The sequence below is a fragment of the Pempheris klunzingeri genome, chromosome 15, assembly GCF_042242105.1.
Source record: "Pempheris klunzingeri isolate RE-2024b chromosome 15, fPemKlu1.hap1, whole genome shotgun sequence".
Classification (NCBI taxonomy): domain Eukaryota; kingdom Metazoa; phylum Chordata; class Actinopteri; order Acropomatiformes; family Pempheridae; genus Pempheris; species Pempheris klunzingeri.
In genome coordinates this window covers 2,312,067-2,333,617 of record NC_092026.1, presented here as the reverse complement: position 1 = coordinate 2,333,617, position 21,551 = coordinate 2,312,067, and the positions used below count along the sequence as shown (strand labels likewise).

Below are 21,551 nucleotides of genomic sequence, written 5' to 3'. Positions count from 1 at the left end.
GATCAGCCGGCCTGGAGAAACATTTGTGTGGTTTTCAGTACGTTTGTTATGTAGATTTGTTTGACAAAGCTGCCGTCCTGCTCGTCCTTATTGTTAACATGCACATGAAGAACATGTAAACTGTGTGTGTGTGAGAAATGTCATTACCATATGACCTTTGATTTCTGCCAAAAATACTGTATGTTGATGTGCTTTCAGGTTTCACATCATACATCAGCTATTTATGGCAGTTTTTCATCTTTTCTTATTGATTCTAAGCTGCTTAGACTCTGTTGGCTTTGCAGATGGTTTCTATTTGATTTTCTCTGTTGCTTTTGGACCAAAACAATGCTGTTGGGTGCCGTTTTTGGATTTCATAGCATAAATTACCTGCATCTACATGTCATCCTTTATATATGCTGCTTAATGCGGCCTGACGGCTACATGAAGCACAAAGTCAACACTGTGCAACAGCAAGGGAATCGGGAAAGAAAGACGATAACCCTTAGAAATATATTGTCATGCAGAGTAGAATTAAATCCAGCTGAACGCTGAGCACCATCCAACCAGGGTTAGTTAAAACACAACACGCAACACCTGGCAGGTTTGAATTATTAACAAAGCAATTGTAAGGAGGGGTCAAAGGTCACGTCACTCAGCACACTCTGGTGTCAGAGGAGGGTGGGCGATGGCAGAGGTGTTGACTGGGGGCTCCACAGGAAGCAGCTGCTCATCGGCAGATCGTCCTCCTATTGTCGGTGATCATGTTATCAGGGAGCATCCGGCGTCCGGCAGGTGATAGAAGTGAGCAGGTCGGTTAAAGAGTCAGCTGAGGACAGTCACACACGGACATATTCTCTGAATCCCTTTAAGCCTTAAACTAATGGAAGGACGCTTTTCCCACGCTACATTCTCAAAAACTTCAGAGACATTAAGTTTGGGGAGATGAAGCTCTCAGTATCCTCCTCAGCTGCTTTGTGGATAATTAAAAGGCATGTAAGTTGTGGATCTGGAGAGCAGCTGTAGGGTGGATCCATGTGAGTTTGCAGCTGACTCGGGACGGACTTGGAACCTCTGCTGGTTGGATGACAGTCAAACCGCCAGGGGGAAAACACAAGCACACGGAGTTTCATGAGTTGCGAGAGAACAAGAAAAAGGCCCAGCCCTTGAAAAAGAGACAGAAAACACTGCTACAGAGGAGATGCTGTATGTCTGCAAGCACACCATTTGTTTTCACGTTAGATATGTCTGCTTCACGGTGGACCAGTGTTTTACTAGGAGCTGAGGAGTCCTGACCTCTAGTCTACAGTATGAAGTCTGACCTTCTGACAGGTAACATTGTCCCCAACTGCTGTTCAAACCTTTTCATCATCACTGCATGAAAACCACTTCACAACACGTCTTGCTGCGTGTCACAAAGAAGGAAACGTCTGATGTGGGAGGAAGAACTTCAGACAGCAGGACGAGGTTAGGCTGTCGGTCACCAGTGGGACACATTCATCTGGCCTGAATGGAGAAAAAGAGCCTCGTGCTTTGTGTTCATAGAACTGTAAACCTGCAAAATGCTTAAATAAGGCTGGAAGAAGAGCAAAAGAAAGAAAGATTTCTCCGGGCAAAATAAAGATTTGGATTCAAATGTTCCATCTGAGTCCAGATGACTCTCATAGACGTGTTAGTACATTAGCAGCTAGCCAGAAGCGCACGTCACAGCTCTAATAACAGCCTCCTGTCAGCCGAGCGCTGTCATCATCACACTGATGATGCAACCTTTACTTTCCCATCTCACTCGTGCAGGCGGACGGCGTCCATCAGGTAGTCTGAGGGTTCCACCACGTGTCGGCACACGAACAGACTGAAGGCAGCATCAATAACAAATATTACAGTGACTGAACATGTGGTATTTATCTATGAAACTGTCAGTCATCCAGAATAGTCTGCAACAAATCATTTGCCAGGTGGAAACAGCAACAAGACACACAGACTGTCACTGTTTCGAAAATATCACTTCATTAATGGGGGAATTTGTAAAAGCCCCCTTCTCAACACCTAATGCCTTTTTTTAAATACATCTAATTACGCAACAACCGTGCTCGTGGCCTTCTGTGTGTCTGAACATGTCTGACTGAAGGCTTTCTGGGTGAATCTGCAGGACTTGGTGGTGAAACCTGCCTGACTCACTGGGGCGTGTGAGTTTTCTCCGTCCTACAGCCTCTGATGGTCTGAACCTGAGGCCTCTGACTGTGATGTGACCAAACCCAGAGCCTCCCCGGGGACACTTCAGTCTGAGCTAAGAGTTGTTGTTGTTTCTACCTCCATGTGACTGCGATGGTGATGTTTTCTACAGTCACATGTGCTGTTAGAGGCATAAACATACTGTAAGAATACCGTGAACGCCTGCATGTTGTTTGCATCAGATCGAGCATCTCTAAAGGCAGCTATATAACTTGAAGTGAATCATTTCAATGGATCTTTTTGTGTTCACTCAGCAATTGCAACTAATATTATTTGTCTCATCTGTTGGAAACATGCTACAGCATGTCTGACACTATAACAGCCTCCTCATGTAAAACTGTAAAGACTTTATGACTAGAAACCTGCAAGTTTATGTACTTTTACAATGTTTAAATGTAATAAATTCATATATCTATAAGTTTACAAAGCTTATTAAGCTGTAAATTACATTTACATTAAACATTTACCCACTCAAAATAAACACAAAGGTACATTTGTCAAGTAATTCATTCTTATAATGTGAATTAATGAATGAATATTTCTTTTCTTTTCCATTTACTTAGCAGTCTGTCAGTCTCACACATGTGTATAACAGTCAGTAGTTCACACTGTGTGATCACATTCATTTAAAAGACAGCTCTGACGACCATCAGTACATAACAACTAGACAGCCGCTCTAAAATTCATTGCCATAAAACTACTATAAAAAATAATGGGCAAATAATAGAAACTAATAAAAGTGAGACCCTCCACATGGTTCGTCCTCCTGTCGACGACCGCTGAGCAAACATTCATCCTCCTTTAGCTCTCAGTCAACAAACCAACCTTGAAATATTTATTCATGAGCGCTATGAATTCCTGACGACAGCGACCATTTGTTTCGCTGCACCTCCTGAGAGCTGACGACGAGTCTGTTCCAGTCAACGTGTCTCATCAACTATTCAGCAGCTCTCATTATGCTGTTCTGGTGACCCGCTCGGGTAACTAACTCTTGATTCACCTCGAGCTCTGTGGACTGACAATGAGGCCGATGTTCATGACTCAGCCACTTGTTCACCATCTAGTGCTGTGAATAAACTGGAGAACAAAGACTAAGTACCTTACAACATGTTTAGTAACTGACGTGAAATGCAATGTCGCTGTTTCACCAGTTTAACGTTCCCCTGAAGAGAAGAGGACAACAGGCCCCTCGAGTGAGGAAGCAGCTCAGTCACCGAGAACAGAGGACTTATATTATACTGGGAGTGAATCAACAGCTTGTGAATGAATATGTGACTATTGGAACAGACTCCTGATGCAAACCAGCCTAAGTGGAATTACAGGCTGAGAGCAATCAAACAATCTGCAATGAATCAGTTCATACAAAGAAAACAAATGTGAAAATGCCACGTGTGTGTCTGTAAGGTCAAAAAAGGAAATGTAGGAGTGTATGGACACCCCCTGAATATTTGATCGAGGCGGCTGAGTTTGGTTGTGAGCATGAAGAAAACAGGTGTTTGTGTAGATTTGACCTTTAACAGCGTCGGAGAGCGAGAAACCCGTTGAGGTTTAACTCAGCCAACGAGAATATCTTCTTCCTCTGAAATCTGCTGTAAGTGTCCAAACTGTACATACTGGAGCGCAAGAACAGTTTCAGGTTTGTGTTTTCGCTGCAGTCCAGCCAGCTGCACGTGTGACCTTTTGCACGTTTGCTGTTTCTTAAGCTAAAGAGCTCTTCATTTTCTTTGAATTGGCTCCTTACTGCAGCATCAGTGCCAGCACCTGGTGGCTGGCCCGGCTACAGACGACCGGGAAGATGCTTTTGGCTTCTCATTTCAAGACGGCCACATGAAACAACAAAGGGGTAAAAAAAAAAAAAACAACCTTGAGCTCTGAGACATTTTTAACCCCCCATCTAGAACATAAACACACTTATCCTGTGCATGCACGAGAGGCGAAAACACGTTCAAAAGAGATTTGAAGAAGCCCTTTGAAAACACGCAGCTTTGAAGCGAAGAAATTCTAACTCGCTTTTCCTGCCTGGACCCTTCTCTTTGTCACTCGCCTTCCTGCTTTTCAGGTGGGATATTTTTATCCGAGCGGCGGCCATTTTGGCTCATTCTCATATCAGTTAGCCAAGATCACAGATGTGTCCGAGATTAGAGAAGGACATGAGGCCGTCAGCGTGGATCCTAAACTATGCAGGGTGATCCAGGTAGAGAAAAGGACTCACATCAACTATTTTGTCCTCAGTAACTGTGGTCCTGTGTTAAACTGTGTTAAGCAGCGCACAGGTGAGTTAGTAAAAGAGGCGTGCAGCTATACAGAGCATGAATGCAGCCAGCTAACCCTGCATGACTGAAAGTAAAAATAAATGCTCTTTTTTTGTTTGTTTTTTTGAATGAGGAGGCGCTTTCAAGCTGTTTTTGGTTTTCCAGAACAAAGCGACTGTGAATCCCACAAGGCCAGGCTGTAATCTCAGTTATGCTTGCTGGGCAGCTTCCTTGTTTTCTCCTCACTGAGTCAAACATGCAACATCCACAGAAAAAGGCAATGGGGTTTTGTCTGACATTTTTAGTCAGGCATTTTTGGGGGCCCTCTCTGACCTAAAAAGGGACCATGGGACTGGGACTGGTTGGTTTTTCTTTTAAGGGAGGGATGGGGACGTCCACGTTCACCTTTTCAGGGTGACACTTCCAAACCTGTGCATGTGTTGCAGTGAAACTTGAGATCGGACTTAAAACAAGAAATCATTGTTTAGATTTGGGTGTGGGAGAACATGGAGCGACTGGACTGCCATCACTGTGTTTATTCCATCACAAACTCTGAATATCACCAGCCTTTATTTATTGTCTACTTCTGCTTGTAACCACACAGATTATACTTTCCAGATTTCATGAAGCCAGACCACAGGAAACCAAGCTCTTTATTAAATAAAGCCAAGTTATTTTCCTGTCCGAGAGCTATTAGTCAAAGGAGGATCAATGCTGGGCTGTCTGCACGATGCACTGAAGACTCTCTACGTTTCATTAAAAAGGTAGAAATATCAAAAATAAGGGTGATAAGGACTTAGAACATATGTGAGCATGTATAAAAGCAATGCTGCATGCACTGCAACTAGTTTCAGATCAAGTAAACGTCTGCGACTGATTAGTCACCACAGTCATGCATGAAAAGCGATTCGTCTCCGCCGCTGTCTGAAGCAAACAAGTCAAATCAAACTCGCACGAAGGAGGAATTCTGAAAGGAGAAGCTGAAGTTTGTTGAGACTCCAGAACTTTCTGCAGATCAGGATTAATCATGACCTGAAACTGAACTAACTGGGCTTAGACTGGTTTCCACCACCAAAGACCACTTGGGCCCATAAAGGGGGGAAATGACCAAACTCCCCTCGCTAAAGCCCACCTGACCTACTTTCTTCTGCTCTTTGTGTGTGTGTGTGTGTGTGTGTGTGTGTGCGTGTGCATGACAGTCGTGTGTATGGGAGACTGTTAATGCATGTTTAACACATTGTTTGTACAAGTGTGTGAACGCAGGAGTGGTAAAAAAGTGTGCGCACAGACTGACATGCATTAAGTGAGCTTTGAGGAGGTGTACTTGGAGTGTGTGTGTGTGTGTGTGTGTATGTGTGTGTATGTGTGTGTGTATGTTCCAGGCTGGCAGCTGAGGCCAGAGCTGCCATGTGTTGCCCAGCTGTGGTCGCCTGGTGTTGATTTTGCAGACTCGTAGCACAGGGAAGGGGCAGAATATAAATACTGTCTTCCCCTTTCTGCCTTTCTTCTGGGACAAACAACAGACGCCTTGTTACACTGAAAAAAGAGGCAGTTTTACCCTGAGAAACACACTGTGTGGCTGCACCAAGTAGCTCAACGTGACCTGAAAATACTGCAGCCATTCAAAAGGTGGGGAAAGTGGTGATACACTGGAGGAGGGTTGGGCTGTTTCAATATATAATCCATGTGATTTTCATAAAATTAAAATCAAAACCCAACTTTCAATACTATTTATGGTCAGATTTGTTTTTAAGCAACAGTGATTTACATTGTTTAATCATCTCTCTATGTAATACCTGTCATTGTCAGTGGCGGGGTCCGCCATTCCTGCACGGAATTCAACTTGCCTATATTCACAAGGAATTTGATCTAATTAACATCAGCATCACTTCTTCCTGCGGACTCTCCTAATGCCGTATTAGAGCAGTTACTCGGTTACCGATATGGCAAACCAAACATTTCCTATTGCTGCTGCTTCACAGTAAAAGCATTGAACTGGGAAAACACAGGGAGGCTTTTATTAAGAAGCAATCACAGGAAATTCCATCAGGCAACATTACTGCCGAGGTCAAATCATTTTCTCCACCTCTCTGCTCAGAGCTGTAATGAAATCTGCATCTGTTAGTACAAACGTAGCACCTCCTGACCCCGACTCACAGTTACAGCTCTCCACTGGCCGACCACAGGTAAAGTTTTATTGTGAAGCAGCAGCAATTTCCTGTAACCTTAGTCACTGACGTTAGTGAACATTAAAGCGTTAAATCCTTGGTGCACAAAAGGAAAAGGTGTTTCTCAAAGTGCCAAAAAACATTAAAAATCAGCACATCGTCTGCGTAAGAAACACCTTTCATGGAGTAAGTACATCGGATCCAGTAAAAGTCATAGTTTCATCAACTTTTCTTTGTTTTCTAGTCGTTCAGCTGTCCAGCTAACTTTGCCCTACATTTTATCAAAATGAGGTTTTCCTCTTATCGGGTTCAGCCCTCATTGACCTACATTTTCCTGTTCTGCCTTTAATTTCTGAACTACCTCCATCTGAGACTGATCTGAGTTGGGGAAACGACGTATAGAATCCCTTTGAAGCAGCTCGACCCACTAAGCTGCAGAGATAACCTTGTTTGTTCGGTCTCGGGCTGTTCGCTCCGTTCAGTGTGAGAAAGGCCTGGTCCTGGGACACGCTTCAACCCTCAGAGCTTTTAACTTCCTCTAATGACTTTATGGCTTTTTTTGGAAAAGTGTCAAGTCACTGAGTGCACTCCCAAAGACTATCTAATAAGTCTGGTGGCTTGGCCGTTTAAGAACGGGGTTAAGTGTCGAGGCGAGAGTGGAACGAGAGGAGAATTACTCTGCAGCGCATGTGTAAACAAACTTGAAGGGTCTATTCAATCAGAGAAGAACCCAAAAGAGCGTTTACAACACCATATTTCATACAGCGTAATGAGGAAACTGTCCTCTGGGACTCACAGAATGGTTTAGTTTCAAAAGAGAGGTCAGACGTGATGTCTTTGCTACTAAAACAGTTCATGAGTCTTGCTCATCAGAGGCGTGTTGACGTGGAGGTCTCAGTCTTGGGAAGATCCTGCGTAACATCCCAGGAAGTCATGCCACATTTTTGGTGAGTTAAGGGAATCGGGCTGAAGGCATCCAGAGTTTGAACCAGAAACCCAATAAAAACAAGCCGTTTATTCATCCGTCAACATTCCTCACACCAGAGAGGGACGACAACGGGCCAGATGACTAAATGATGCCCAATAACAGCGTCACTGTAAATCAGAGCTAAGACAACACAACGCCATACTGACAACAGTTTGGTTCGAGTGCTGCGAGTGGTCAAAAAGCCGAGAGACGCTCAAGTACAGTCCATTTACAATAACTTTCACCTTTCAGCCAAACCCAGTTTTAACTGAGAAAACATGAGAAGCTCTGCAGCCTCAGTTTGGACCACTTTGTACATTCAGGCCGAGGTTCAGCCGGTCAGGAAACAATGTTCGGAGCTCCACCTCGCTCTCTTTAACCCTCCGAATTCATCTCCTGTTGACATTAGACCTAACTGTCATGATGAAGCATCCACACACTGGTTGGACATCTTCTCTCAGCGGAGAACGAACATGAGCCCTTCATTAAGAGCTGTGGCTCATCCAATGCAGGTTTTGTTCAGAGCAACTGAGGCACGTCTACTGGTTGATTCAACTGCTCACTTACTGGTAAAACAAAAGGACGTCACCTCTTACTCATCATAGACAAGGATTCACTCTCAGGATAACAAAGCACAGCGTTTGATGGATGAGTTTATCCACATTAGTCACTTGTGAAGGTATTTCAAGGATGGAAATGACAGATTAGATTGTGTTTCAGGCTGTTCGGTGGTGGAAGACACGCAAGAAACCACCAAAAGTACTCAATTCCAGCATCAATCCGTCCTGCATTTTCACAGCTGAGGGAAATTCCTCAGTTTGGGGGATTTTAATGTCTTCTTATCAGCTGAGCTAGAAATGGATGACAACATGATGGAAACAATGAACCATGCAGGCTGACAAAGATCTCTTTACAGAGAACTAATAAAACAAGACAAAACATGGAAACTGAGCAATCTACAATCCCAAGACAAAATGGTATCCACTGATGAAGATCGTGTGACAGCAGCTACTGTTTTTGGTTGTGACTGAGCTTCTAATCTAATGTCCCAACATGATTATATCCACAAGTAAGACTGTTTCCCCAAAACCTTGAAAAGCTCAAAACTTTGGTCTGAATTTCTAACCGACAGCAGTTATAACTACAGTGTCGCTGTGGGTGCAGAGGAGTTAAAACTATAATATTAGCATTAAAATACTAGCAGGACTTGCTTCCCACCTCCCATGTAATTCCAAAAGCCATCTTGATGGTTCAAACTGCAGTAACTCTTAATGGACTCCGGGAGTCAAACTGTGGACGTCTGAAGAGAGAAGATACTCTTTGATTGCCTTTTTGGCTCCGTGCTGCATAGAAAAATCAATCACGTCCATTAAAAGTGATAATGGCCCAACTTTCCAGCTTGTCTTTACTCAGAGGAGCCCTTAGCGTGGCAGACCTGCACTCTCTCAAGGTAACAGGATCGCATGAGAAGGAGCTAATTACTGGAAGTGGATGTTTGGTTTTTTTGGGGTCGTGCCTAGCCTGCACTTGTGTCGTGTTATGTTGTGTGTTTGTGTGGACGGGGATTTCCAGGAAGCGGCTGTCAACACAGAGTCTAGGATCAGATAACCCTCCTCCTCCTCCTCCTCCTTTCAGATCTGATCAGAAACAGAACTGTTTGTATCGGAGACAATAAATGCTGCACTTTTAACTTCCAATGAGCACAATCTTTCTCTACTAAGAGTCCTGATACCTGCTAATTCCAAGTGCAAGCTACACATCTTTTCCCACAATTTGCCTCTTCCAGTCATCACAATTTGTCCTTTAATGCTAAGGAGGAACCTGATGAGTCTGATGGGGGATAACGAGAATCTGAGGAGCAGGGCAGTGGGGAGGCGTCATTAACTCAAGATGGGGAATTCTCCAACTGGAATTATCATCTGGATCAGCTGTGCTATAGTTACATGATAACACAAATGGCTTGTATGTGGAGTTAAAGCCCAACCACTCTCTGCATTCACTTTGCCGTGAACAACGGTGTTACAGTTTGGTCGATGTGTTGAGTTCTTCCTTGATCCACGATGCACACATCCACCAGGCTTCATTAAAGTCAGGCCAGTGGTTTTTCTGTAATCCTGCTGACAAATCCAGACTGAAAACATGACCTCCTTGACTGACTTCCTCCTTCTAATAATAAAAATCTATGGTTGGATCGGGACAGATTGGGCAGTACGACTGAGGCTCACCTGCCTTTAGACGTACGCTTCTGTTCTGCCACTCTGGGGAACAGAAAAGGAGAACGGCATCATTCCTGCAGGCGCTTCCATTAAGTTACCACAGTGTTTTGTGGCCAGGTGATTCTTCGGGGTGGTTGTTTTGTGGGCCGTGTGTGTGTGTGTGTGTGTTATACAACACTATGTGACAAGCAAAAACCGCCCTCAGGTGTGTGGGAATCATAAATCACATTAACACATCACTGTACAAACCAAAGTACAAAACAACCTCACAAATCAATTATGTACTTTTATCAGGTGGACGTTTCTCTGGCTCACTACGACAGATGGGACAGAAAACAAACCTAATATGTGCAGGTGGGAACAAGCAGCTCAGATCCTGGTGAAACCTGTACGACAGGACAGACTGATGAATCCACACCGCTGCCTTTCTTTTATCCTCATTACTACCATGTTCTTCTCACCTGTATTGGTTTCATGTGTGACATCAGTGCCTGAAACAATTAGTCAACCAACACATGTAAAATGATTTGCAAACAATGTTGATTAAATCATCTTTTTTTTTAGCTAAAATGTATTATTGGGTTTCCAGATCATTAGTCTGACACAGGAGGAAGTTTGAGATACTTTTGTTCTCTGAGAAGCTCTTTTTTCTTACTATTTTTATTTTGTAAATGAAAAATTAAAATGATTACTTATCGTTAAAATAATTTAAGTGACGTTAAAAATCATGAACACACCCTCACTCTGACTTCTTCTAGTGTCATTTATACAATAGGTTTTATTACTTTAACTTTTAATAGCTGTTCTTATTATCATTTCCAGATAAAGAAATCTAAGAAAGAATAACAGATACAGGATTAAAACCTTGCACACTAACAAACACTAGAAATAAAAGTCTTTCCTGAATCTTGGCCTAAAAGGACACAGATTCAGCAGCAGTCTTTCTTCAGCTGCCCTCTGCAGCAGAGAAACCTCCTTCCTGGTTTTAATTGAGCATTTCAGCAGCGGGGATCCACGACTCAGCAGGACACTGAGGGATTAGTGTCAGGAGAGCATCTCAGACTTCAACTTATCTTACTAGATTTTGACGGATTGCCTCTGCAGCCACCGAACCAACAAATGACCTCTCGTGCAGCAGCGTAAAGGTTCCCGTGCTGCTGCAGCGCCGCACGGTGAGGATGACGTGGAGGGCAGATATGTAGACACAATACATGCAGCAGGACTGACGGATTTTAACATTATCTTAATGGAGTTTCTGCTTTATTACACAGTACGACAGCAGGTCGGGTCCTGTGCTGCATCTTCACCTACACACACTTTCTACCTGAGTGATCACACTCACCTGACTATGACTTCACCTCTACACTGGCTGCCAAAATAATCTTATCTCAAAGTCCCCTAGCGCCTTCTTCCAAATCTGTGACGCAACATAACTGAATCCTGAAGCACATGACTGAAGTCTTTAGGTCGTGTGTTAACAAACAAACGGCCCCTATGACGAACACAGTGACCTACGGTTGAAAATGTCTCAGAAAAAGCTAGAGAGTGGAGCGTAAAGATCTCCAGACATGTTTAATGACATATAAACAGAGAAAGCTTGTTTGGCTGTGTGACTTCAGTAGCTTGTGAGAAGTTTGAGAACTTATAAAGACACAGATACTCATTAGGTGGCTTGGCTGCAAAGAGTTATGAACAAACTGATCGTATCTTATAAACAAACCCCTTTATTTCAGGCCTGCACACCCAGAAACACTGTGTTCCACACTTAGTGGAGGTGACACAAAGATATCTTCAGGCACCTAAAGTGCAGCCTCTCTGGGTGCAGGTGCATCACTCCTCTACGCTGCAGCAGGTTGTTGTTTATTTAAAGGCCTTGGTTACGGCACAAAGATAAGGGACAGATATAATCACAGAGGGTGGAACACGGCCTTCTGCAGAGCATGTTCTGTTCGGACACACGTGGAAGGAGTTGGAGGGAGCGAGAGGTTAGGAAGTGTAAGGATCCAGAGGAATGTCTCGAGCCATCCGGCAGGAAGTGCAGGCTTTAAAGAGAGCCTGAGGAGGAGCGACAGAGCAGGAGAGAGCAGAGGGAGAGGAAGAGGAAGGTGAGGGACCGGGGAGGAAGAAACAAAGGCTCGGATGGAGGGAGACACTAAAGTAAAAGAAGGAAAAAGAGACATGAGCACCAAATGTTTTACTGTCGCTGCTGAAGCTTCGGTCTTAACACACGTCACTCATGCAGGACGAAATGATAGTCAGGCTCTTTAAAAGTGGGAAGTGGAGTTTTAAATTCTGGTTTTTCCTATTTAGATTCATTTCTTTTACATTGAGGACAGTGTCGGTGCATTTGGCTCCTGTTTTTCACTTTTTGGGACATTTACTAGAGTCTGACTTCTTTTGATTCTCGTCAGATTTAGTTGAGTTTTAGTCAAAAAGGTCAAAAGATAATTTAATTTGAGAAGCTTTTGGACAATTGCATGAAAACTTAACATAAAGTGCGATCAACTTATTTAATATCGTCAATTGTTTATAATGCTGGTAATGTCTTTGGTGTGCTATCACCGTTGTATACAGCAAAGTAACCACTGATGACTGAAGGCGAAGGCAGCGGAGTCCTGTTTAAACAACTGGCCGTCCATTTTCACATCATGGCTGAATTTCTAGCAGTTTTTTAGCTATTGTTGGTGTTCCTTGATGTTTTTGCTTCAGACAAATGTATGTAACTTCTTTTGCATATGCTTTGTTAAAGAGCTGCAGCTTTGAGAGACTTTAAACAGGTTAAGAAGATTGCACATTTTCTGAAATTAAAATAAAAGCATATGAGGACAATTTTAATGCTAAACCTGCAATCGTAATCCTCAAACTGTGTTAGCAGTCAAAACATAAGTGTGAGATCAGCGACACAATGGCTGACCTCCTCATCACAATAACGCAGACCCACATGCACAACAAGGCTGCTATTGTGGCACCTAAATCATGGATTAACCTACAAACTGAGACAAGAAGCAGATGTGGGAGAACCTGTAGGACAGTGTTGTGGAGCACTTTGGAGATCGAGTCAGAAATGTCTTATCTTTAAAGCACTAATCCCTCGACAGCGATCTGGTCCCACAGAGTCGGCCATGTTGGTGCCTGCAGCTCGGTAAGTCTGGTAAAGTTTGGACGGCTGTTTATGGCTCTGTGTCGTGTGATGCTCCACGACATCCCAGCAGGACATCGAGGAGGTCTGCACGAAATATTGAAGCTAGAAGGTCCGTCAGGAAATTCACAACAGACCAGCAGTCAAACGCTGCTGAGTTGTTTTCTGTGGTTTATCGGTTTGCTGCCTTGATAAACAACCAACCCGTTCCCCTCCACGGCCAACTCTGAGCCTTCCATGATTCTGCTTACAATCAGCTGCCATTCAGCTGTCCTGCAGTAAAGCCTACCATCACCAGGGTTAGAATGACCAGTTTTAGAGAGGGGAGGGCTCAGCTTCATGTGGATGGATGCAGTTTAAGGTGGTATTGAACTGAGATCACTCTCTGAGACAAACTGGGTGAACAGATTATAATATTTCATCACATTAAAAGGTTAAAAGTCTGTCTATACACTGTGACTGACTGACCCGTTATCTTGAAATGCTTCTTAACATTCATCAGCAATGGGAGAGATGCTGTCGACCCTGCACTATGGGAGGTTTTCCCCTCTCCCTGCTCTGCTAAAAGGTCGGAGTTCAGCAACAGACAACTTGCTCATGGACACTTCTGCAGGGTGGATGCTTTAAGTTTACTTAATGTCTCACCACCAGGCTATTAAAACGATAAATCTAAATCAGTATGTTTGTACGCATTCTCCACCGCAGCCATGAAATGAAATAGGTTTCCTGTCTGGGTCTGGAACTACTGAGACGTTGTTTGATTTCCCACAGTCACAGTTGTCCCTCTGCCCCTCGTGCAGTCGGTTGAGAGCAGTGGAACCAGTTTAAGAAGTGCAGGCGGCTCTGGCTCACATCCAGAGTGTCTGCCTGCCCGAGAAGGTGTTATTTCAGCGTTAAAAGGCCTCACCAGGCCGGCAGCCAAGCTCCACTGGCTCGCTGCGTGTCTTCATTTTCTTTTCTTTTTTCACTCAACATTAAAATGACATGACAAATAAGACCCCGGCTCCCTACAGGCGGCTCTGGAGAGAAATTATTTAGTTATTAACTTAATTAGAAGTTTCAGTTTTCACAGCTCCGGCTCCAAATGTACTCACTTACACTTTGTGGCCTTTTAGTTTCAGCAGGGACGAACCTTAATGCTACAGCATGCAATGATACTATAGGTGAGAATATTCCTCAGACTAATCTCTTCTTCCCCTCTCTTTGTGTCAAGTTCCTAAAGTAAAGAGTGAGCCTTTAAACCTCGTCTGCATACTTTTGCCCATATATGTGTATATATATATTCTAATTTTGGCTTTTACTAGTCTCCTACAGTTTTTGCCTTCTTTTGACTTTCTCTCTGCTAAAGCGAGATGGATCAGGCGACCTGAAGGAGCTCCTGAGCTCCTCAGCTGTACGTTCAACACAGTTGTCCTCCAGAGACAACGAGGAGCGTCCGCAGTGCACAAAACGACAAATCTGCAAGCTGTTCAAATTCCTCTCAGTTCCTTCTGGCCGCTCCACAGGTGTCGGGTTTCAGCTTTAAACAAGCCAGGGAGACACACGGGGGGGGGGGGCAGGCGGACGCTCTGACACAGCAGTGCGATTGTATGGTTGAAGTCGTCATTAAAATGGAGCAATTTAAAATGGGTAGGGCCTTTGTTTGTTGTGGTGAAGCTATTAACGTCTATGATTGGGCGGTTACTTTTTATGGGTTTAATGGGAAATGCAGACACTGAGGCTTTCAGGGGGGGGGGGGAGAAGGAAAAGAAATGTCTGAAAGCTTCAGAAGCTTCAGGACTGGTTTACAATCTAGAAAACTGGGCCAACGGGTGCAGAAATCAGATTCTTACAGGCACATGCTGGAAGTATAACGGTGTGATTTTATTATTAACATGAGGCAGAAGCTCTCGGCAGAGTTCAAACTTCTCACAGCTCATCGCCAACACTGAGCTCAGCCTGCCGGAGCTGCAGCCGCCGTACCGGGTCGACCAGCACGGCCCTGCCAACTGCCAGCGTTTCTAAACTATGATACTCTCACCAGTATACGGAGACATGGATTTCTGACATACTGCGACAAAACACACGCTTGAATTGACAAAATTCTAAAATCCATGTTAGTACAAAGTGTGATCACAGCCTTAAAGGATCAGTTCACCCAAATTCAGAGTGTTTTCCTGCTTAGTGCTACTTGCTCACTAAACAGCTACTTTCTCTTCTCTGTTCGGTTCCTTTTTTACCCAAATGTCATTAAATTTCAGGGCAGAAAGTCTAAAAGCCTGTTGACATTAACTTGTGCAGCCATTGTGGTCTTTTTTTGGTTGGTGAAACAATGTCCCAGAATTAAAGGTGGCACCTTTAGATTTCTTATCTCTGACCAACAGCTTAAAGCCCAAAGATATTCAATCTGCAACCACGTTACCACATTTATCAACACAAAATGTCACATTTAAGAAGCTGGAACATGGAAAACTATGATTTTATATTGATTGTGAATGGCACCATCTCTGTTTTTACTGATCTGCTCCACTTCTTTGGTACCTGATGCTGTGAAGCACTCTGCTGAATGCTGCTGCAGAATATATTTGTCTGAACTAACACAGCGATCACCACGAGCCCACACCTGAGGCGAGCCTGCTCTCTGATTGGTGGACAGGTGAAGTCTACCTCGCAACACGCCCGCCAGTTCAAATAAAAAACAAGCGCTGTAACCGTCCTGTCAGGCTCAACAGCCTGACTGCACTGTGTCAACACACACACAAAGACACACACACACACACACACACACTGCAGGTCCGGCTGCCTCGCTGCTGCCCGTTCATTGAATATAATAAAACTGGATATTGGCCAATCAGTGGCGCCCACCGACCGGGAGACCATGATTATTTTCCTGTGCAGCTCGAGGCTGCCAATCTGTAAAACAAAAAAAAAACCTGACTATAAGAAACCTGCCTCGTCCTGCCTGGAACAGCTGCTGGTGTTAGTTTCAGTGGAGAATTTTACTGTTTCAAAATACAGTTTAGGAGGTTTTTCCGCTCTGTGGTGGGAAATTCTTCACATAAAAACTGTAAGATACAAAAGTACAGAATAGGTTTGGGGCTTTGGAAGGTCAGTGTTCGTAGAAATGGGAAAGATCAAGTGTTGATATTCATTATAATTATCATGATGACAGTTCTGTAGAATTATCAGCAACTATCAGCAGCTTAAATCTTAAAGCTCTGCTTTGACTCTTTAAATAAGGTGCCGTGTGTTTGGCAGCTCTTCTCGACATCACACTTAAACCCGGCAGACAGGACATGAAGTGATTCTGACTGGACAGAAAATGGAAATCTGCCGTTTGAATGTGCGGTCGGACTATTTTTAGTCCCTGGAATGACTTTGGTCCAGACAGTTTTGGCTGCAGCTCAGTAATTAGAGATGTGAAACCTTCTGCTGGAGGATGTGTCATTGTCAACACATTCATGTCTCTATGGTTTGGGTCAGCGTGCTGCGCTGGATCTCTTCAGCACAACAGTCGGTTTAAGTGAGGCTGCTGGAAAAACCCTCTGTGAACTCCTGCACTCGTCAAAGAGTTTGAGAACTCGGTGGATCATGATAAAAATGCTCAAATGTTGTTTTAAGTGATGGGATATTAGTGACAAGGTTTTTCCTCAACAGTCAGTGCTGAAGGTAACACACTCTCTGAGACCATTGTGTTTCACACTGGCTGTGTTTACACGACTCAGTCCACAATTCGGTTTGTAAGTTTAACTGTTTCCATGAACTCTGACACCCGACACCAGGAATTCATAAAGAAAAAACAAATATTGTACAACCTCAAAGTGCAACGCCTTATAAAGCACAAACATATGGTATTAAATCCAGGATTTAATGCAAAGAATTTAGTAAAACATACAGTTTCTGAAATGAAACTGAAAAGTCTTGATTAAACCTAAAAAAACCCCAAAATTTTTAGGGTTTTACTTGATTTTTAAAACAAAAAAAATATGGATTTTCATTAATAAAAGTAATAAAGACACCAAAACACTCCAGATGAGCCAAGCTTCAAGGTTAAACACAAAAATTCAGGATTAAACCTGAAAATCAGGATTTAAGCCTAAATATCTGTGTTTTACAGAACTGCTCTGGTCAGAATCAGTACGAGACCTAAAACAGGTGAGAGCATCGAAACAACACGTCCAACAAACCAGAGACAAAATGTACCCATGATGCTTTGTGAATCTGACTTCACTGAGGCAGGTAAGCAGTTATCTTCTCACAATGAGAGGATGGTCTTCATCAACAGAAAGTCTTTGTCCAGCCTCGGTCACTGAGGGTCCCTCATCTAACCTTCAGCCTTCAGTATAAATATGAAACACTCAGATTCCTCTCTGCTCTAACTGGTTTGCTGGAAGCTGGTTTGCTTCCTTGTCAAATGCCCTTTTCCTTAAAGACTGGCCTCTTTGTTTCAGCTGCGATTAGCTGGCAGATATAAAGGCAGGCAGGCCGATATTTGAGACTATTGTGCACGGCTGCCTGCTTCTGGCACTCACAAATATTCCCCCCCTCTCTCTCTCGGAGACATCCAGGGAGAACTCCACAGCCATATGTACCGTACAGCCGTCATGAGACCGGCACAACTCCACTGCAGGGGGAAAAAAAAACACCTCTGAGTGTTTGTTTTACTCAGCCTGAACTCTCTCACAAGCGCCTATGAGCTCAGAGAGTCTCATGACCTTTGGCCCCTCATACCGCTGAAAACACCGCTGGATTTTGAAAGTGCACAACAACCAATGAGAGAGCAGGAACTCTGTCAACCAGGAAGCAGAGTGCTGCTGTAACTGTTCAGCTGTCTAACCGTGACACCACCACCACCACCACCTGAAGGGAAACCGGTTTTTAAAATTGACAGGCGCTGTAGGCCCGGAGAGTCAAAAAGAAAAGCAGGAAAAGCATTCAGGGATGACTCAGGTGTTGCTGCCGTTACCTGGCAGACGTCATCACAGAGAGGTGTGGATACCGATATCGTAAATCAACCACAATGAGTCCTTATTAGCAGTGAGTCACAGCTAGTGGAGGATTTACAAGCAGCTGACAGACTGAGGAGCGGCTGATTAACACCTGAACCAAGAGAACTTGAGTTTGTATCAAGCTGGTTTTACACATTTACACGATGACGTGATCTTGTCAAACTACAGTTACATGCTCTCCTATTAAAGATGAAACAGGATCACCAGCCAGAGATCACAGAGATCACTCTTCTCTCATACAACTTCAAAATCAGTCAATCCTTCACCATTCCCTCCAGCCCACACTTCAGATTCCTGCTTTGTCAAACCGACAGTCCAAAACCCAAAGATATTTTGTTTTACGACCCCAAAAGACCAAAGACAGCAGACAACAAGATGTTTAGCACTCTGAACTCCTCAAGCTTCAGATTATAGTTTAGTCTGAACTGTTTCACTTCTTTATACGATGACGGGATGTTTTCAGCGAGATGAAAGCACGAAGACCTGCTTTTCTATAAAAAGGTCCATGGGTTTTTTTTTCTGTTGCTTTATGACCAAACAGCTGAGTTTGAACTTGAAATAGTTTAGACAACTTCAGGAAGAGCAGGCAGCATGAAGGACACAAGGCGTGCATGAGGAGTTGTGCTTCACCACCTCAAGGATTCAACAGCTGGAAGTGTTGCAGCATCAATTCCTCCAAACTGTCTGTAATTATTCAGTCATTCAGTAAAGGTCTGCGTGCGGCCGGCCGGCCAATCAGACGCTCCCAGTGGGAAGCTGGTTCAGACTTCTATTAATAGCTTTACAGGACGGTTTTTTTTTTCTTGGAGGAAACGAGAAAAGAGGTGCGGAAATACCACAGATCCAGTGGGACCCCGTCCAACCAGCACAACGGCCCCCATGATACACCTAGGGATGTTCCTACAGGAGCCTGCCATGTGTGTGTGGCTCTAAAGTCCTCATTACTGGAGTCTGAGGTACTTTATGACACCCCTGCTCCTGTAAAAACTCTATGATATTCAAATAGGAAGTCCTAGTAGTGAGTGTGTGTTGACCTCCTGGTGCTTTACTGTGTTTCACCACATTTCATTTCCATATTCTTCTATCTTACAACAACCACTCAGCGGTCAGTTCATCCTCAGGAGTTCTAGTATTAGAAATAATAATAGTCCTACAAGGTCCTGGCCTGCAGCTCAGATGCTTCACAGACTGTGTCCAGTATCCTAAAGTTTATTATAGGAGCCACAGAGTGTTGCAGTGAGCCCCCCCCCCCCCCCCCCTCACTACCTCCTGCAGCAGCCTCCTTACCTCCGTGAAGAAGTTGTCCATTCCCCTCCTTTAGTTTAATCCCCGAGGAGTTTCTGCTCAATCCGACTCATGTGTTGTTAGTGAGATCCCAAGCAAAAAAAAGAGGAAGCACGTCCGAGGCTTTCAGTCCATGGTCTTCCTCCTGAGCGCCTGCAGGATGGAGGACAGTCCGTCAGTCAGTGTGGAGCTACAGTAGTAAAATGACTCTTTGTTTCATGGGTAACTCCTCCAGCAGAGTCCTTCACAAACTTTGGGGTCCTGTCCCCCCCCCCTCCGGAGCCCAGTCTGCTCTGTGCGCCCCCGGTCGGTCCGGTTCGGGGGTCGGTCGGTCGGTCGGTCGGTCGGTCAGCAGCCAAACGTGCAGCAGAAGCGGGAGGACGAGACGCCGGTGAAAGTTTGGAGACGCTCGTTCAGTCAGTCAGTCACCGGGGGACAATGATCCTGAAGCTCCGCCCCCACACCTCCACCTCCTCCTCCTCCTCCTCCTCCGCCTCTCGGACTCCTCCTGCTGTCAGTGAGCGGACAGGAGCTGATCACTGAGGAGATCTAAAGGGATCTGATGATCTACTGCTGTGTGATTCAGAGGAGAGAATAAAAACATCAACAGCTGCTAAAGGGACCTGAAGAGAAACTGAAAACTCACATTTGAACTTTTACACCAACATGAACTTGAAGTCCTTAAAAGCTTATGAGCTCTGTGCAAACTCCCTCTGCTGATGAAGATCAAGTGATGGGCTTGAAAGCTCCAGAACAGCTGATAAATGCACCTGGTGGTGAGATTGTTTTATCATATAACACATTTTGATTTATGAAAACTGGAGACGTTGTTATTTCTGAAAATGGGAGGTTGTTCCTTGACCTTAGAAAACTCAAGGTCCACTTACTAGTTTTTTTCCCCCACATGGCCTTCATCGGGGGATGTTGGGGGGAGAGAGTTTACTCAGCTTTCATAATAGTGCTACGGATGAAATTATTGAGTTGAGCCATGAAGTCCATTTACAAATGAGAACCATGTGATGTAACTGAAAGCTGAGGAGAAAAGTTAGTGGAAGAATATTGAATTGAAGAGATATTTAATTTTATGTTTTATTTATTTATCTGCATCTTTTCATGTCTGAGTGAAACAAAACGATCTCTGCTGCTGCTGCTGCTCACTGGGTTTCAGGCAGCGCAGACTTTAAAAACCAAATGAAAGCTCAGGGAAAACAAGAGCGAGAATTAAAATGACGTTTTGAAACACAGAGAACATGTAAAACTGGCAGAAGTGTGTGATTTCAGAGTTTCCTCGTGTTTTTATCTTGATAGAATAAATTGTTCAGGTGGACAGTTTGTCACTCGAGCTGCTGAATCAGATATCTACAGGCGCCCCCCCACCCCTCATTAATGGACAACAGCCATATGACAGACCTTAAAGGTTTAATTGTTAATCAAACACACATACACACAAACTAACACACACACACTAAAATAACATAAAATAACAATAGAAAATAATTAAATGAAATAACATCAATAAAACCAGAGTTCCTGTTCAGGTTTTGTGCGGTCAGGTTTATTTAGAAAGTCCTGACAGCTCCCACAATAAAAAGGTGCAATGTTCAAACACTATAATATAAAAAGTCGTTTATTTTTTCTGTATTTGTTCATCTTTTATTTTCAAGACAGAGCACGAGGAAAGGGCAAATTATTACTATTATTTATTTTATTTTATTTATTGTTTTAATTGTTTGGTTTTTTTGAGGGCTTCCAGCAGCGCCCCCTATGCCACGAGCCGGCTCTACTCAGAACACTCCAGCGACACAATAACTGTCCAGTAGCTTCTGGATCGCTGAGGAAAGCTTGAATCAAACAGGAGCAGTTCCACCGAGGAGATGATGAACACCACACATCTGTGACGGTGCAGCTGGAGCGTCGGTTTCTCTCTGAGACTCTCTGAGACTCTCTGAGACTCCCTGAGACTCTCTGAGACTCCCTGAGACTCTGTGAGACCGGCTCAGTACTGGAAACCATTTCAGCCGGTGTGATCTGATAATGAGCCGAAGGGTTAAACATTGACGTTCTGCTGGAGGGTAACAACACTGAGCCTTCACAGCTAATCCAAATATAGGAGTGTGTGTGTGTGGTTTTCCTCTTGACTTATTCTGCACACAGAATGACCCCTGACCCTGCTGGTTTGGGCCCTGGGGGGGGCGTCCATCCTTATATTTGCGGTCTAGTGCCCCCTGCTGCTGAGCTGTCATCAGTCCACCCAACAGCACACAGTCCACATTCTCCTTACTAAAGGCAGAAAGAGGAGCAGGGAGGTGTGAGGGGCTCGGTTTGG

General features: G+C 44.1%; 1 protein-coding gene across 1 annotated transcript in view; it reads right to left on the bottom strand.

The window, feature by feature from the left end:
* Positions 1-19,284, bottom strand: part of myo10 (myosin X) — a 108,896-nt gene extending 89,612 nt beyond the window's left edge. Inside the window, exon 1 of the mRNA XM_070844618.1 lies at positions 19,229-19,284. Coding sequence (XP_070700719.1) covers positions 19,229-19,249 — 21 coding nt within the window. The 5' untranslated portion in view covers positions 19,250-19,284. The remainder of the gene's footprint in view (positions 1-19,228) is intronic.
* Positions 19,285-21,551: the final 2,267 nt, after the last annotated feature.